Source organism: Hylobates moloch, unplaced genomic scaffold (genome assembly GCF_009828535.3).
Source record: "Hylobates moloch isolate HMO894 unplaced genomic scaffold, HMol_V3 SCAFFOLD_24, whole genome shotgun sequence".
Taxonomy (NCBI): domain Eukaryota; kingdom Metazoa; phylum Chordata; class Mammalia; order Primates; family Hylobatidae; genus Hylobates; species Hylobates moloch.
Genome location: NW_026652299.1, coordinates 25,444,635 through 25,464,860, shown reverse-complemented (window position 1 = coordinate 25,464,860; position 20,226 = coordinate 25,444,635). Strand labels below are relative to the sequence as shown.

The 20,226-nt window shown below is 34.3% G+C and overlaps 1 protein-coding gene across 6 annotated transcripts in view; it reads right to left on the bottom strand.

Annotated features, from left to right (window-relative positions):
* PTPN4 (protein tyrosine phosphatase non-receptor type 4) overlaps positions 1–20,226 on the bottom strand; it is a 224,592-nt gene that overhangs the window by 87,879 nt on the left and 116,487 nt on the right. For 4 of the 6 annotated variants that reach the window (XM_058434299.1, XM_058434298.1, XM_032145921.2 and 1 more), the window contains 6 exons: positions 12,874–12,916; positions 12,697–12,796; positions 8,402–8,446; positions 8,088–8,140; positions 7,613–7,733; positions 4,345–4,432 (listed from right to left, as the gene is read on the bottom strand). In XM_058434299.1, coding sequence (XP_058290282.1) covers positions 4,345–4,432; positions 7,613–7,733; positions 8,088–8,140; positions 8,402–8,446; positions 12,697–12,796; positions 12,874–12,916 — 450 coding nt within the window. The remainder of the gene's footprint in view (positions 1–4,344; positions 4,433–7,612; positions 7,734–8,087; positions 8,141–8,401; positions 8,447–12,696; positions 12,797–12,873; positions 12,917–20,226) is intronic. The other 2 variants (XM_058434300.1, XM_032145925.2) reach the window with 1 other exon arrangement.

Below are 20,226 nucleotides of genomic sequence, written 5' to 3'. Positions count from 1 at the left end.
ACTATTCTAAATATATATGCACCAAACATTGGAGTACCTAGATTCATAAAACAAATATTACTAGATGTAAAGAGAGACACACACTGGAATACAATAATAGTAGGGGCCTAACACCTCACTCTCAGCATTAGACAGATCTAGAAAAAAAATAAAGAAACATTGGACTTAAACTGAACATTAGATCAAATGGACCAAACGGACACTTACAGAACATTCTACTGAACAATGCAGAATATGCATTATTTTCATAAGCACATGGAACACCTTCCAAGATAGGCCATATGTTTGGCTGCAAAACAAGTCTCAACAAATTAGTTAAACAACATGCTTCTAAATGACCATTGGGTCAATTAAGAAATTAAGATGGAAATAAAAAATTCTTTGAAACAAATGAAAATGGAATACAACGTAGCAAAATCTGTGGGATACGACAAAGGCACTGATAAGAGGGATGTTTACAGCAATAAATGCCTACACAAAAAAGGAGAAAGATTACAAGTTAACAGTCTAACAATGCATCTCAAAAACCTGGAATAGCAAGAACAAAACAAACCTAAAATTAGTAGAACAGAAATAACAAAGATCAGAGCAGAAATAAATGAAATAGTGACTATAAAAAATATGATGGATAAATGAAACGAAAAGTTGGTTCTTCAAAAAGATAAACAAAATTAATAAACTGCTAGACTAACCAAGAAGACAGAATATCCAAATAAGTAAAATCAGAAATGAAAAGGAGACATTGCAACTGATACGACAGAAATACAAAAGATTATCGAGACTTTTTTTTTTTTTCGAGACAGAGTCTTGCTCTGTCGCCCAGGCTGGAGTGCAGTGGCATGTCTTGGCTCACTGCAAGCTCCGCCTATGGGGTTCACGCCATTCTCCTGCCTCAGCCTCCCGAGTAGCGGGGACTACAAGTGCCCACCACCACACCCGGCTAATTTTTTTGTATTTTTAGTAGAGACGGGGTTTCACCACATTAGCCAGGATGGTCTCGATCTCCTGACCTCGTGATCCGCCCGTCTCAGCCTCCCAAAGTGCTGGGATTACAGGCATAAGCCACCACGCCTGTCCCATCAGAGACTATTACGAACAACTACAAGCTGACAAACTGGGAAACCTAGAGGAAATGAATTCCTGGAAACATATAACCTACCAAGACTGAATCAAGAAGAAATAGAAAACCTGAAGAGATCAATAATGTGTAGTGAGATTGAAATCAGTAAAGAAAGTCTCCCAACACAGAAACGCCCAGGACCAGATGGATTCAAAGCTGAATTTCACCAAACACACAAAGACATAATAACATTCCTGAAACTATTCCAAAAAAAAACTGAAGAGGAGGGAATTCTCCTAACTCATTCTATAAGGTCAGCATTAGCATCACACCAAAACCAGACAAAGATGCAAAAACTAGAAAAAAGAAAACTACAGGCCAATAATCCCTGATGAACACAGACACCAACATCTTGAACAAAGTACTAGCAAACCAAATCCAACAGCATGTTAGAAACATAATACACCACAATCAGATACAATACATTATATCAGGAATGTATGGATAGTTCAACACACACAAATCAATAAACATGATATATCACAAGAACATAATAAAGAATAAAAACCATATGACCATCTCAAAAGACATTGTAAAAGCATTTGAAAACTTCAACATCTCAACAAATGCACAGAAGGAACATACCTCAAAATAATAAAAGCCATATATGACAAACCCAAAGTCAACAGCATACTGAACACAGAAAAGTTGAAATTGTTCTCCCTAAGAAATGGAAAAAGACAAGGATGCCCACTTTCACACTCTTATTCAACATAGTAGTGGAAGTCCTAGCCAGAGCACTCAGGCAAGAGAAAAAAGGAAAAGGTATCCAAATTGGGAAAGAGGAAGTCAAATGGCCTCTTTTTGCTGATGATATGATCTTATATCTGAAAAAACCTAAAGACTCCACCAAAAATGCTTAGATTTCATAAATAAATTCAGTTAAAATCAACACATAAAAACCAGCAGCACTTCTATACATCAATAATGATCTAGCTGAGAAAGAAAGCAAGAAGGCAATCCCATTTACAATAGCTACAAAAAATACCTAGGAGTAAATTTAACCAAGAAGGTGAATGATCTCTACAAGGAAAACTACAAAACATTGATGAAAAATTTAAGATGACACAAACAAATAGAAAAAATCCCATGCCTTTGGAACTGAAGAACTAATAATATTGTTAAAATGACCATATTGCCAAAGCACTCTACAGATCCAGTGCAATCCCTATCAAAATACCAACATTGTTCTTCACAGAATTAGAAAAAAAAATCCTAAAATTCCTATAGAAACAAAAAAGAGCTCAAATAGCCAAAGCAATCTGGAGCAAAAAGAACAAAGCATCAAAATACCCAATGTCAAAATATATTACAAGGCAACAGTAACCAAAACAGCATGGTACTGATATAAAAACATACACACAGACCAATAGGACCGACTAGAGAACCCAGAAACAAAGCCAAATATTTACAGCCAACTGATCTTCAACAAAGTCAACAAGAACTTACATTGGGGAAAGGATATTCTCTTCAATAAATGGTTCTGAGAAAATCAGATAGCCACATACAGAGGAAGAATACTGGACATCTAGCTCTTATCATATACAAAAATCAACTCAAGACAATTAAAGACTTAAGTGTAATACCCAAAACTATAAAAATACTAGAAGAAAGGACAGGATCTTACTGTCACCCAGGCTGGAGTGAAGTGGCATGATCATAGCTTACAGAAGCCTTAGACTCCTGGGCTCAGCTGATCCTTCTGCCTCAGCCTCCTGAGCAGCTGGGACTACAGGCATGCACCACCATGCCCAGGTCATTTTTTAAATTTGTAGAGATGAGATCTCATTATGTTTCCCAGCCTGGTCTTGAACACCTGGGCTCACACAATCCTCCTGCCTCGCCGTCCCAAGATGTTGGGATTATAGGCATGATACATTATACCAGGCCCCTTTTTATTTTTCACCATAGTTTAATTCATATATTTCAAGTTCCATCTGTTTTAAACTTTATTATAATAAAAAACAAACTAGTTACACAAATACTGACCAGTACATTACATTTTTAAGAATCATGTTCAAAAGATATAGGCCCTAAATAAGGAAAGAAAATAAAGGGGCATATTTTAAAGAAAGCAGAAAGTTGAACTTAAAATAAAAGTTGAAGGAAAGAAAAAAAGAAAGCTGAAAGTTTCTAACAGACACATTTTAAATAGAATCAGACAAAAAGATTTCCAAGTAACACTCAGAATTACAAGATAAAATCATCTGAGGAAAGCAACTCATCTGGTCTGTTAAAGGAAAGACTGACATAAGCTTTGTGAAACATAAGAACTAATGTTCCTCTCCCAGACCATGGTCAGGTAAGGTCCTAAAGGATAAAACCATTACATGAAGTAGAACTTTGGGTACTTCAACAACTATCTGTGTACCTGTGAGTGTCTGTGTATTAAAATGATTGAAAATAATTATCTAAGAAAAATATTGGCTCTGAATTCCCTTTCAGGCTGATATCCTTTTTAGGCTCAACTATTCATTCCCAAGAGAAGATAAACGCTATCACCAACTCAACTGATGATTATAATTCCACTTTTCGCTGGGTATAGAACAGCTGTACTCCAAGTACTTTTGATAAAGAACTCAAGAAAAACATGAGGAAACACACAAATACAGGATATTTGCTTATGCCAGGAGGCACAAATATGCTTATGCCAGGAGGTTACCAGTTTTTCAAATGCAGCAATGTTTGGCACAAGGGAAAAGAAGTTACACAGTATAACACAGAAAAAGTCAGTGACTATAAATTCCACTTCAATACAGGGAGGGGGGAGAGATAAAAATATGTTAATATGCTCCATGTTGTGCTTTATAAATAAAAACTCATAATAGTGCTATTAAATGATGAAAACAAAGTAAGTGCACTAATACAGGCCTCAGTGATGTGAGAACATTTTTAATGGTCATTATTATAAAAATATACAAAAGCCACTTTTCCTATAGCTTAACAATTATATTTTAAAATAAATATTCTAAAGGTACTATATCTTATGGTCTGTAAAAATTATCTTTACATATAAAACACTACCTTGAAGAATCCACATTAACCATCCTTCACATTCAGGAATTGAATCTTAAGTTATTGTGAAAATACTTAAATTCAGAGGAAATTTTCAGTCCAGCTATGTCAGCAGCAATCAAATTCCATTTGTTATCTAATCTTAAAAAATGTTATACTGAGTAACAGAGCCTAACTCAACAACATCGAAGTAAGTTTTCTTCACTTACCCTTGCATAGTGGAATTCAACTCCATAGAGTTCTAAGGTACGTGCTGTGTTTAGGTAATTAAATTCTGCCTCTGCAGGAGATAAGCCTCTATAAAGACATCATTAAGTTAAAAATTAGATCAATCAATCAATCAAATATGGCTAAATTAGAAAAAGGCTATTTATCTGAAAAAAACTGAGCAGTCTAATTAAATCTACAAAACACCATGCAGGACTACTCCTCTAACTTACCTGGAGGGCACACTTTCAGTAACCCAAATTATTATTTTCCAGAATACTGTCTTATTTTCTAGAAATACAAGAATACACCAAGTTTTTAAAGCTCCTATTTATATGGATGACTATAACAAAACCCCTCACTTTTAGATATAACTTAAAAGGAGTATTTCTCAAAATTTGGTTCATATACCATATCTGCATTTAAATCACACAGGGTATCTCTGAAACCTGCAGATTCTAAGCCAACCTCCAGGGCAGTGCTTCTCAGAGTGTGGTGCACAGACAGAAGTTGATTCACAGTATGGAACCTGAGTGTTGGAGGCTTGTATAGCAATCTGCCTGGGTAATATCTGTTAAATCTAACAGTAAAAAACAAAACAAAACAAACAAACAAATGAGGACTTGTATTTTTTAGTCTTTGTTTTCTTTCTCCACTTTATTTTTCTAGTAATTAATTTTTATTATATTCTACAAAATATAAGTAACACAATAATGACAGCTGGGGGGAAGAAATCATCTTTCATCACAGATGGTTTAAGAAGACTATTCTGTAGAGTCTGATTTAGAAAGGATGAGGTCAAAACTGTTTATATTTAACAAGAATACCAAGTGATTCTTATAAACACAAGTTGAAGAACCATTGCTCTAAATGTAAGGCCTTTAAAAATAGATTTACTCCTATTTCACATATAGTTTTAACAACCGTAGTTATCTGTTATTATCAGACTACAGCAGAGCAAAAGCAGCAAATTACAAAAACAAAGATACAAACTTTCTATTCACTAATGCTACTAGAAAAAGGAGCCAACAGCCCGCTAATGCATGATCATAACACGACTCCTCAAAAGAAGCAGTACATTTCCAATTTCTATAAAATTAAATTAAATATATTCTCCCTCCAGTTAAAGTGGATACTTCTATTTTTCTTCATTTAAAGATCTGATGAATCATTTACTTAAACCAAATAGAAATATATAATCAACAGAAATATATAATCAATAAGATTTTCCTTAAGAGTCTTTTTATTATCGGTAAATTTAAAAAATCTGGCTTATCTTCAAACTCTTGATTCTGATATGATGTATGTATAACTTTCACTATGAATGGAATTTACTTAGACTAAAATAGCCCCCTCACCACATTAGGCAGTCCATTAAAAACTCTTAGTCATTAGTCTATTTTAGATCAGGAATCAGCAAACCTTTTATTGCAAAGGGCTGGACAGTAAATATTGTAGGCTTTTAGGACACACAGTCTCTGTGGCAACTATTTAGCTTGGCCATTGTGCAAAAACAGCCATAGACAACATATAAATGAATGAGGGCATCTGTGTTCCAGTAAGTGTTTTATTCATGAACACTGGATTTTATAAAATTTCACATGCCACAAGATGCTATTCTTCTTTTGATTTTCTGCAACCATTTAAAATCTATATAACAATCTTAGACTGTGGGCCATATAAAAATAGGCAATGGGGGCCGGGTGCGGTGGCTCACGCCTGTAATCCCAGCACTTTGGGAGGCTGAGGCAGGTGGATCACGAGGTCAGGAGATCAAGACCATTCTGGCTAACACGGGGTCCCCATCTCTACTAAATATAAAAAAAATTAGCCGGGCATGGTGGCGGGCACCTGCAGTCCCAGCTACCGGGAGGCTGAGGCAGGAGAATGGCATGAACCCGGGAGGCAGAGCTTGCAGCGAGCCGAGATAGCGCCACTGCACTCCAGCCTGGGTGACGGAGACAGACTCCGTTTCAATGGGCCATGGTTTGTTATCCTGTTTTAGATACATGAGTTACTAGTAAAAGAAATTAAGTTTTCTTAATAATAACAACAGCTAACATTTCTTCAGTGCCTACAATGTGCTATGTATGGTTCTGAGAACCTTATGTATATAAACTCATTTAAGACCTACAATAACTCCAGAGATAGATAGATACTTTTATTATCCCCAGTTTACATAGGGAAACAGAGAAGAAGAGGCATAAAGCAGTTTGGCCAAGGTTATAACATAGTAAGTAATCTCACAGAATTTCAAACCAGGCAGTCTGGCTCTTTAGTTCAGACTCTTAGCCAACATGCAACACTGCCTTAGTTTTTCCCTGAGTGTTCTGAATCGTATATTGAAGCACAACTGAATTCTGAACCAATATACAATATTACTTTTTATTCAAGGCAACAAATCTCTTTTGAAAAAAATAATATAGAAAATTATACTCACACAAAAAAATCAAAGTTGAATGAATACTGTTAATGAACGAATATTGATAAGGTTAAGTATCTCTTACCTGAAATACCTGGGATCGTGTTTCAGATTTCAGATTTTTTCAAGTTTTGAAATATTTGCATATACTTAATGCAATATCTTGGGACAGAAACCAAGTCTAAACATGAAATTTACGTTTCATATACACTTTACACACATAGCCTGAAGGTAATATTATATAATATTTAAAATAATTCTGTGTATGAAACAAAGTTTTCACCGAATTTTGACTGAAACCCATTACATGAGATCAGGTGCAAAATTTTCCACTGTGGTGTAATGTCAGTGCTCTAAGAGTTTCAAATTTTAGAGCTCCCTGAATTTCAGACTCTTGGGTTAAGGATGTTCAACCTGTACTGTTTTTAAAGAAATATTTTTTAAAAATTAATTTAGTATTATATAGAGTTCCTGTTCTCCTCTTGGCTCACTACCAAGGAGAATCAAGTCCTTTATACCTAGAAACTGAGAAAGAATTACTAAGCAGACTGATCTCTACATTGTGACTATACTATTTATATTCTAAAATTACTTAGACTATTACACAATAGCAAATAAATATCTGTTTACAGATAGCTTATGGCTCTTAATAGAAATGAAAATGAGCTTCATATATTCTATGAAATCATTTTTTAGCATAGATCACCTATATTTGTTTACAATAATGTTATTTTAGGTAACAGTAATTGTTCTATATTAAACACAGCCATCATATTAGAATTTCAAACATTTCTCTAGAAAGAATGCCATTAAGAAGTTTATCAAATAAAAAACTAAAAAACTCTTACATGTGTTGCTGATGTAATTTTGCAATTTCTTTTTCAAAATCTTGAGGTTGATTAGGAATGAAAGAATAATCTGAGAGGTAGCCTGGGAAGTTCTCTGACTGATCGTAGTCTCCAAGTTCAGCTAATAATGAAAGGAAAACATTCACATTTTAATAAACAAATTTTTAAATTATTATAGTCAAATCAGCAATGCCATTAATTCTATTTCTGGATGTAAAATACTTATGTTTCTAATATAACCACTTAAGCAAGCTACAGCAATCCATTTAACATTCTTCTTGGTCTCAATTTCAGAGGAAATTTTTTTCAAAAATCATAGCAATTGCTAACTAACTGGAGATTTCATTACATTTCCACTGCTGTCACTATTTTCTATATAACAACATGTCTAAAGAACTCCCACATTAAAGCCAATGTACTAGCAACACAAACCACAGTTATATGCTATTTGACCTAAAAATGGGCTGATACTTACACTGAACAGCAAATGAAGCTAAAAGGGCAGCAGTATTAGAAGGACAGGGTAATCTAATAAAACAAAACAAAAATACATAACCGAAGGTTAAACATAGTAATTTCAAAAGTGCTATAATTTGTTAAACAATCACACTTGAAGTTTCATGTGATTTGATTTTAACTATTAATAAACTTATCTGATGAAAGGAATTCACACTACATGTAACCTTCTTAAATAATTTGTTTGCAATGACCATGAATTACTTAATACAGATTTTAAAAGTATTTTTAAAGTCCATTACAAAAAATTTTTAAGAAATTTAAAGAGCCCACCTTCCAGTAAGAATGTCTTGTTTAATTTGCAAAAAATACTGGTACCTTAAAAACAAACAAAAAGGATAGCATTTACTAGAATTGTAATAATTTCAATTCTAAGAAACTGTATACTTACATTAACAAATAAAAATATTTAAATATTTGCTTTTATAATTTACATATTAAAACATGTAAAGTAGTTTAAAAATAAGATTTCATAAGCTCATGAATCTAAATCTTTAAAACTCTTTGATGTATGAAATTTGTACTTTGAATGTCTTGTTTCCACTAGCTTTCATTATAGAAGCCCTCAAGATTTTAAACAGCTACACGACAGAGGGAGAAATACTCTTGAGGGTTGGTATATGCAGAAAGTAGAAGTGGCAAGCATAGAAAACCTGAGTATTACAAACATGGAAGAGCTGACAGAGTAGCAATGCACTAGAGACGAGCGATGATTTTCGCTGGTCTGAGATAGAAAGCCAGCTACGAGGACAGGCCAGCATTTGGATCATTTTATTATCAGATGGCAGGAAGCTGCCTGTTACAGAAAAGCACCTATACATTTCCATTTGAATTAAGGAAGTCTCTCTTTGATTGGGGGGGGGAAGAGCTCTTTTGTCTACTATTGTTAGAATTGTCAAGTATTCAATTTCCTGTGAAACCAACAAAAACTTAAGTTTTCTTTAACAAGCCTGCTGTCATTGCTTACAAGATAGTATTATCCTTTGGTCTCTGCTAGTGGGTAACCCACTGAAAGATTTGTCAACACTTGGGCAAAGTCACCTGTGTTGTATAGGGGTGGCAGAAGACCAAACTTTGTGGTTTTAAATGTTTAACCAGGAAATCTTAAGATTTTTTATTTCACTAAACTAAAAAATGTACATATTCCAAGAGTCGAAAGTCATTAGAAATTCTAGTTTGGCTGAGTAAGTCATTGAAGAGCTCCATGACAATATTCAAATTACCAAAGAGGTTTTCAGAGAATCAGATATTCATTACAAAAAAAAAAAAAAAAAAGAATACAAACATCCTGGCTTCATATATAACTTCTTGTGAGGCTGAGTGCATAATATTATAATCTATTTACTCAATCCAAGACAGTATATTTCTATCAGGCCTGTTTTGGTTTAATAATTCAAAGTTATCTGGGAGGCCGAGGCGGGCAGATCACAAGGTCAGGAGATCGAGACCATCCTTCCTGGCTAACACGGTGAAACCCCATCTCTACTAAAAATACAAAAAAAAAAAAAATTAGCTGGGCGTGATGGCGGGCACCTGTAGTCCCAGCTACTTGGGAGGCCGAGGCAGGAGAATGGCATGAACCTGGGAGGCGGAGCTTGCAGTGAGCCGAGATCGCGCCACTGCACTCCAGCCTGGGCGACACAGTGAGACTCTATCTCAAAAAAATAAAAATAAAAATAAAAAAAATTCAAAGTTAAAGGTTCCTGGTGAGAAACAATCTTATAGTCAGGATTTAAAGGTCATGTATATCCTTGCCATAATATTGTAAATCTGACATAAATAATGCCTATACTTGCCAAATTTTACTTACATACTCATTTAACCAAGAGGCAAGAACTTAACTGTTAAAAGTAGAAACCAGAATTAAAGTCCTAGGCAAAACTAGCCTGTGATCTTGGGCAAATTAGTTAAAATGTGGCTGAGCCTTAGCTTCTACATTTGTAAAAAGAAAGTAGTATCAACTTGCCTAGTATATGTATCTCAGGAATTGGAAAAATTCAATCCTAATGATGCTAGCACTTGCTAAAACTAAAGGGTGTTTAACCTGGTGGAACCTGTTTGACTCCATTCTTTTTCACCCCCCATCCCCACTATTTCAAAATTAAAGGAATATTTTTCACTAATTAAACTAAACGAATTCACTAATTAAAGGGACATTTAAAAAATTAATTTAGTATTACACAGAGTTTATTTTCTCCTCTTGGCTCACTATCAAACAGAATCAACTTTCACATAGCTAAAAATTGAGGAGGAATTACTAAGCAGATTCAACTGCATATTGGGAATATACTATTTACATTCTTGAAATCTCAAGGTAAGGAGGTGTAGCAGATTTCCTGTTTCCTGGGGTCTAAACTAGTTCTGAAAACTTAGCAGCTGTGGCAGAAGGTGCACTGTTACTAATCATAACATCACATTAAAGCTACTTAAGCACTAAAGCTTTGGCTAATATGTAGCTTTGGCTACGTATTAGAATCATTTGGGGGAACTTGTACATGCCTATGCTCAGGTCCCATCTAAGACCTGTTCAATCAGAATTATCTAGGGATGTGGCCAAGGCATCATTATGGTTTAAAGCTCCCCCAAATGATTCTAATTTCTAATCAGAGTAGAAAAATCACTGATATACACTATGGTAGTAAAATTTACAAAAAACTAGACATTTACCCCATTTTACCAAATAATACCAGTTATAAGATTCCATAACACTCCATTATAAAAGGGTCTGAGAACAAATTAATTCCTTGACTACCATCAAACTTGATTTTACTTTCTTCTGCTTCATGAAGTTATTTCAACTTATTAGTGAAACATAGTTATTTCCTTATTACGTTTTCAGTGCAGGCTATAAAAGAATCAACACATTCTACTTCCATTCAGAAATTCAAAGACAGTTTTTCAAGTGAAGTACATTATAAACATAGTTACAACTGACAATATTTTAAGGGCTACAATATTAAGCTAAGGTGTATACACATAACACAACTTTGTTTTTCATTTTTGTTTTTTTTGTTTTTTTTCAGAGGGAGCCTTGCTCTGTCGCCCAGGCTAGAGTGCAGTGGTGTGATCTCGGCTCACTGCCAGCTCCGCCTCCCGGGTTCACGCCATTCTCCTGCCTCGGCCTCCCCAGTAGCTGGGACTACAGGCGCCCGCCACCACACGTGGCTAATTTTTTGTATTTTTAGTAGAGATGGGGTTTCACTGTGTTAGCCAGGATGGTCTTGATCTTCTGACCTCGTGATCCGCCCGCCTTGGCCTCCCAAAGTGCTGGGATTACAGGCGTGAGCCACCACACCCGGCCACAACTTAGTTTTTCAAGAGGAATTAGCTTGGATTCTACTATTAGTTGCAAGCATTAGGATTACATAATCCAGAGACTACATTACTGAGTTATCCCATTTGTTAAAAAAAAAAAAAAAGGAACACCTGCACACCTACCCCAAAACACACTGAAAAGAAAATCTCTAGAATTTCAGTCTTATTTTTCTCACTTGGTTTACTACTGAAAACTCTGCAAACACCTTAGAACTGGCAGCTGCAGCTAATTAAATATCTTTAATTTACCCTTTTGTTTCTCCACTCAGACAGTATCCTAAATGATAACCAATACATTAAAATTTAACATCCTATCTATAGGTAATTTTAGGTATGGATTTTTTAATTTGACACCTATCTTTTAGAGTAATTCTGAATGTAGTCACTGGCCTATATATTCTTATATCTGAGAATTTTACAGAGAGTATAACATGCTAATTTTTAACTATGTTTTTAAAATAACTCATTACTAATTACTAATTCTGTCTTTCAGGCAACACACAAGGTTATCATTCAGGTTAATACTGACAGTTACTACACTGTTGGTATTTCTCCATTTCTACCCTCAATATTTCACCTTACATTCAAGAACATTATCAAAATGTTCATCCGGATCATTCACGTGTATATACTCTGTCAAGTCGAAATGACCACAAAATTAGATAGTAACATAAGCTGAGACTTAAAACGGGGAGTCAAGTGGGCATTTAAAGGCCTCAACATGCTAGTGCACTCTCTGCAACATCCTTTATAAACTCCATTATATTTTTTTGGAACCAAAGATTAAAAACACATAGGGGACAAAAGGTACCTACTGACCCGCAAATAATGGTTATGTTAAATTCTATGTTCTCCCCAATAAAAAAAGATACTAGAATATGCTTTCACATGGGAAAAAAACCCCCAAATTTCTCACCACACAGCATCCTTTGGATACAATTTCAGCAACATTTGATGACCTCAGTTAATCATAGCCATGCTTAAGCAGTGTTCACAAGTAGAAATTTTTAATACTTATATGGTTCAGGAGGCTGGGGCTGGACTGGGCAGCCCTGAGGTTCTAAATCCCCCTGCGCTCTCCCAGCCATCCAAAAAAGGAGGAAAACATTATCTTGGAATAGCCATAACTTATTCTGTGTACTGACTGGAAAGCTCAGAATTACACCATAGTAATTTCTTTTTGCCTAATTAATTTAAAATTTCAGATTAGAGTTTTGACAATATTTTCAAGAAAAATATATCCATAAACCCACCTTGTATATTCTTCTTGTAACTTGTTGGGGTCACTTACAAAAAATTTGACTCTAAAGTTCAAATTGTAAGGAGATCCTCCTAGAATTAATAAAAGTAGTTCTAATTAATCAGACTATATTAATCCTTTATCTTTATAAAGTAAACTTGCAAAACGTTAAGTAAATATGTATGCTCACTCTTTAGCTGTTTCCTTATTGGTTTGTTTGGATCCAGCCACCTCTGAAAAATAAATAAATAAAACTGATTTCTTTTTTCCTTGAGGAACTACTATATTGATTCTTGCAAATCTGTTCCATTTGGAGATTAATGCTAAAAGCTGCATTTCAGAAAAGGCCTAGGTAGGAAAAAAATCATTACATTCAGACAATATTTTTCATATCAAATGTAATAAAACTATGCTAGAAATTAGTGAATGTGTTAATATTAAGATTTTGATTTGACTTTTCCATCAAACTGTACAATGTGCAACAACCTCTATTTCAAAAGATAGTTAATAATTGCAGCAACCTGAAGTGAATGTGAAGTGATTCACATTAATCTAACTATATTTCTTAATAGTCTGGCAAGTTTTCAAAATTCTCTTCACCCTTCACAGACACACACACACACACACACACACACACACACACACACACACACGCTCTTGGGCTTTATACTCATTCAGGCAAAATTCTACTACAGAACTTGAAAATCCACTGAGGAGAAATTTTATAACATTTACCTCATTCCTTTAAAAATAAAATACCTCCCCTTTGAAAAAAACCCACCAATTTTTTAAGATATAATGTTTAGTTTTGAGAATGATTGATTTTTATGTGTGAGAAATTTTAAGCAGTTTCAATACTTCTGAAGGCCAGTTGAGCTCTATTTGTGGACAATTAGGACTGAATTCAGAAAAATTTCAACCGCTAACATGTTTCAGTTTAAAAAAAAAAATCAAAGAACCCAAAATGAGGTACCAGATGTGGTAGTATTTTCCAAGTAAGTTTATGTATCATTATTTATTAACCTAACTTCTACCACCCATAATTAAATCCAGGCAGAACACATAGATTTTTAATAATAAATAAATGGCTGGGAGTAATTAATAATGATTTCCTCTCCACTGTCCACAACATCCAACACATCAAATCCAACTGAGTCTATCTTCAAACTGTATCTAGAATTTATCAATTTATCATCCTTATCTCTCTAGTCTAAGCTCTGCCTATCACCTCTTAATTGCTCTCCCAGTTGATTTTCTCATCATCATGTCCCTCTTCATGCTCCATAAAGAAGCAAGAGTAGTCCTAAAACATAAATTTGAATATGTCAGTCATTTGATTAACATTTCTTGATAATTCCTCAGTACTAGATCCAAAGTCCTTACACTACAGCTTGTATGGTCTCTTCTTACCTCTTCCACCTCCGCTTACTAAATTCCAGCCATAATGGCCTCCTTTCTGTTTCTGAAAGATGACATCATAAGGCCCTCAATTCCAAGCTTCCCTTTTACAGAATGCCCTCTAGATTTCCTACAGTACTCTTCATTATCTCAGCTTAAAGATAAGTCTCAGCTTAAAGAATAAGTCTCAGCTTAAAGCCTGCCACCTCAGAAAGGCCTTCAACTGACCACCCTACCAAAAGTATGTTGTACAGCTCCCATTTAACAAGGAACATTATATCCCTTCATTACATTACCTCAATTAAGTTTGTTTCACCTTTTTTTTTTTTTTTAATCTGACTTCTTCATTAGATTATAATGAAACCAGGGATAAAAGCTGTTTCAGTCAATACTGTAAAGTCAGCACCTAGCACAGGGCTTGACATAATATGAATTAAAAATACTGTCAGAAGCAGTGGCATACACCTGTAATCCCCTGTCTCAAAATAAGAAAGTAAGCAAAGTAAATAAGTAAATAAATAAATAAATAATTTACTGAAGGACTAAACCTGCTGAATGACTCAATAGCTGGGGGTAGGGTTTTCAGCCCTGTTTAATATACTTCCTTCCTCAATCTACCTACCCATTTATCCACCTTCCCATTCATCTATCTATTAATCTAGTGATTTTTGTTCTTCATATCCTCTAGGAAAAGCCATAAATTATATCCACTTTAATGACTGCCTACAATCAAAATTTCAGATCAATTAATCTATTGAAAGCCTGTCTTCCTCATTCAGTTCTCCTTCAAAATATTCTGGTAAAAGAAATACAAACACATTTACATACACAGATGTATCAAGCTGACATAGCTTAGAAGTACAAAGATAAGCACTGAGAAATTTAATAGCTCTCATCAATGATATCAATGAGATAGGGTTTAGGTTCTTGGTTTAAACCAGGAAGATGGAACAGTGCTATGAATGAATGGTAAAAATAGCATTCATTGTGAAAATCCATTATTAAGTTGCGAAACAAACTAGGAAAAAACATAATATATAAAGAAGCTCTACGCATCAATAAGAAAAAAACTGACACTAATAGAAAAACAGGCAATGAATAAGAATGGAAGTTCACAATCAAGGAAATACAAATGGCATTTAAGTATATGACAAGATAGTCAATCTTGATCGTAATTAGAGAAATACAAAAGTAATCTACATTGGTTTATTATTTTTCAACAGTAATATTGGGCAAAGACTAAAACGTTTGACGACATACACGTGAGAAGAACAGGCACTCCCATACATATCTTCTGAAAGTATAAATTGTACCATCTCAATGGAGGATAACTTGGCAAAATTTATCAAATTATAAAATGCATATGCCAAGACTCAGCATTATTTTTATTAAGTATTTTTAGTGAGATATATTTCACACACCACAAAATTTACCATTTTAACATGTATGTGTTATTATACTTTAGTATATTCCCTATGGTGTGCAACCATCATCACTATCTAATTCCAGAATATTTCCATCACCCTCAAAGGAAATCTTGTACCTACTAGCAGTCAGTCTCAATGTGCCCTTCCCTGTTGCCCCTAACAATCACTAACCTACATTCTGTCTCTATGAATTTACCTGTTTTGAACATTTTGTAAGAATGGAATCATACAACAGGTTGCCTTTTGTGTTTGTCTGCTTTCACAGAGTATAATGTTTTCAAGGTTCATCTACATTGTAGCATGTAACAATAATTCATTCCTTTTTATGGCTGATACTGGGTTGTGTCTATTTTTTGACTATTATGAATAATACTGCTATGAACATTTGTGTACACATTTTTGTGTGAACATATGTTTTCAATTCTCTTGGGTATATGCCTAGGAGTAGTATTGTTGGGTCACAGGATAATTGTATATTTAACTTTTTGAGAAACTGCCAAACTTGTTTCCACAGTGGCTGTACCTTTTTACATCTCCAGTATCAATGTATAAAGATTTCCATTTCTTCACTTCCTCATCAACACTACCTTTAAAAAATTATAGCCATCCCAATGAGTGTGCTGTGGTATGCCATTCTTTTTTATTGCTGAATATTTCATTGTATAGATATATCACATTTGGTTTATCTAGTCATCACTTGATGGACATTTGGATTGTTCCCATATTTTAGCTATTATGAATAATGTTGCTATGAACATCTGCGTATAATTTTTGTGTGGACATACATTTTCAAGTCTCTTCAATATATATCTGGGAGTGGAACTGCTTACAGTAACTGTTTTAATACATCTTGAAATCACATATCATAAACCCTTAATTTTGTTCTTATATAAATGGGCACTGGGGTTATAACACTACCTATATTTAGTTACAGACTGCATTTTCTGTGCCAAGAACTACTGTACTAACTGGATTACTGTGCTACATCTGAGAAAAGCTGAACTGTCTGCAATGCAATATATATGAATTTTAAATATCATAATATTTTACTAGAAACTATAACTATCTAGTTAATACTGATAGCTAATAAGAGACAGTACATCAACAACTCCATTCATGAAGGAGTGTCTACTTAGGGATGGAGCTCTGTTTCTAATCTTTTCAAACCTTTCAAAGCGATTAGACATTGCTAATCAGTTACCTGATGGCTCACGGTTTCTAATCTTTTCAAAGCCAATTTCCCATTCTTTTCCCTGGGAAGAATCTCTTGTTTACTCCATATACTGCTTCATATGACAAAGTTAATTTTTGTATCTGCCAAAACATAGTAATAAAATTTCTACATTTGAGATCTGCACGGTTTCTACTAAGAAATCCACTGATTATTTTATTGAGGCGCACTTCTATGTGACAAGTCACTTTTCTCTTTCTCTTGCTGCTTTCAAAACTCTTTCGACCATTTTCATTGTACTTGGAGTTCAGTGAGCTTCTTCTATTTGTACATCTGTATCTTTCTGCAAATTAGGGGAAAGATACATGGCAAGACCCCGTCTCTACAAAACAAAAAACAAAACAAAACAAAACAAAACAAAACAAAACAAAACAAAAGTTAGCCAGGTGTGGTAGTGCATGCCTATAGTCCTGGTTACTCGGGAGGCTACGAGGTTGAGGTTCAGTCTGAGAGGCTGAGGCTGCCGTAAGCCATGATAGCACCACTGCACACTGCACTCCAGTCTGGGTGACAGAGCAAGACCTTGTTTCAATCAATCAATCAATCAAGTAATTCAACTCCAAACTGCTCAGGGTTCCTATTGTAAACAGCCTTGGTCTTAAAGAAAATATAATTTGGACAAATTACAGCCATATATTTATTTCCTTCATCTGTTTCAGTATCACTTTGGAGATTAAATTCTAGCTTATATTCTTTTCCACAGTATCAAGTTTTAGATATATATATTTTTTTCCCTTAACTCGTTCATTATTTGAAGCCTATTTTCTATAAGGCACTGCGCCAGGTACTGGGGTGATATAAGATTAAAACATGGTCCCTATCCTCAAAAACTGGTAAGTCATTAAACATATCACCTCAAGAAAGTATCAACACTGCTATAGATAAAAAAGAGGTAAACTGTACCTGGGGAGTAGTGGTAGTCAGGAAAGGCTTGAGAGGGAAAGTGACTTTTACTCTGAGTCTTAAAAAATGTGAAGGTAAGAGGGGTAGGGTAAAGGATGTGATGGGAGTGAAGGATGTGAGTTAAAGTAAAGGTAAGATATTTCAGGAAGAGAATGTATTTATGCCCAAGATAGCAAAGATCAAGTACTGCATATTTCATCTGTAAAATATTCCATTTTCTATCCATTTTTAGAAATCTTTAGCTGTAATACCTGCCATTACTTATCTTAATGGCAGCTGTATACATTGTGATATTAACCTTTTGTTTCTCTTATAAATCAACCCTATTTCTTACTAGAAATTAAGTTAGAAACTTGGGAGGAAGAGCATCTCCCAAATAAAGTAATTCTGGAGAGTCACTAGATCCAGTAAAAAACATAGGGCTCAGTAAAACAGTAGAAAGAAAAGGTGTGGAAAACTTGGATTTGATCCCAACTTTACCTTTCACTATGCTAAATAAAATAAAATTAATAACAAAAACAATGGCTAAATAAAATTAAAACAAAATTTAATTTAATAAAATTAAAACAAAAACAATGCTGGAGAACTAGTGGGGTTTGATAAATCCTCGTCTGAATATTTTCCCACTACAGCTCCCCTTTCACCTCTCAAGTCTTTCATCATTTTATTATAAAATCAGGTGACTTAACCAAATGGGTGACTATGAATGAGTCAATGAGTATCAGACTCGCAAAGGGACTTTCTTCAGATATTTAGGTGAATAGACCAACTAACCATGAATCTCTAGGCATAGGGTGTCAGCAATTTTTTTTGTTTCCCAAGGGATTTGAAAGCATAGCCAAGTTTAGATGAATGATTGTTCATCCTTTTGTTTTCTATAATAAAATTATTACTAAAATAACAGTATCAATATAAAACATTCAAGTTTTTTTTTCTCTCTCTCTCTCTCACACACACACACAGACCAAAAAAACATAAAAGGCCTTTATTATGGCTCTTCCAATTCTACTCTTCCATCCAAAGAGGAGCCTCTGTTCACATATCAGTAAGTATACCTTATAATGCTGTGGCACACCTGCATACAAGCATTTAATAATGATATATATAGATATATATATAGATAGATGCTGAACTTAGTGCAGACACCCAATCAGCATAGTGCACTACAGTCCAGAACTCCTGAGCTCAAGTGGTTCTCCTGCCTCAGCCTCCCCAGTAGCTGGGACTATAGGCATGCATCACCATGCCCAGCAGATGTCACATACTTTATTCAACTATTCTCTTATGAGGGTTTCAGGTTTTTCCATTACTATTTCCTATTTAAAATAGTGTTGCAAGAGAAATTCTTCCATACAATAATTTTTTAATTTTGATATATGCTGTCATCTGCCTTCCAAAAACACTTTTTCACTTTACACTCTCACCAAGTGTCTTGAGAATGCACATTTCCCCTGAGCCTTTGCCAGAAACAGGTAGTGTGAATCTGTATTTTTGCTAATCTAGTATGCAAAGAGTGTTATCATTGTAATTGGCATATCTCTGATTAACCAGTGAAGCTGAATATCTTGTCACATTTGTTATTAATAGTTACCCTTCTTCTGTTCATGTTATCTTCCCATTTTTCTATTGGGTTATCTGACTTTTATTTATTATTTGTAGAAGCTCTTCTAGATTTTAATATTATGTTACATATGTTGCAAGTATTTCCCTCCAGTTGGTATTTTGTCCTCAGTGTATATTCTATACGTTATGCAGTGAAACCTATCAACATTTCCTTTACAAATGCATGAACTATTGTTGCCTAGGATGATCATAACAAACAAATATTATTAAAAATGTTTCCAACTCTTACCCAACATTTTTATACTATTGTTTTACATTTAAATTTACATTGGAATTTATTTTTATATATGGTATCTATTAGGAATCTAAATACATATTTTCCCATGTTTAACCAATTGTTCCAATACCTATCTTGAATACCATCATTATAATAAACTGTTTTCATATAGACAAAAATCGATACTTGGGCTGTTTCTTCTACCCCAATGACTTATATCCACACTAAGAACACACTATTTTAAGTACTATGTCATCATATTACATTTGTATATCTGTTAAGACGAGTTGATTATATTTTATATATCTGGCTAAGTTTATCCAGATTCTCTTCCAGAGGAAGTTGAGGATCCTATTGTCAAATCTTCTCCCCAAAAATTCCATTCAGATACTAACCAGCAATACCACTGGTTTTACCAAGGAAACTAAAATCTTTTACAATACTGAGCATTCCTCATTATGAGCATGGTATGTCTCCATTTATTCATAATTTCTATATCTTCCTGCAAAATTCTATTTTTTTTTCACATGGCTCTTGACACTCCTGCTTAAGTTTATTCCTAGATGTTTAATGAATCTGGGTTTTTAAAAAAATGTGATTTGCTATTTTGTTGGAGTATGTCTCCTAAATGGTATATAAAAAGGTACTGATATTTGTTTGCTGAGCTCTAAGTCTTACTAGTTATAATAGTTTTCCAAATGATTCATTTGAGCTTTCAAGGTGGATAATCATATTGCTAAAGAA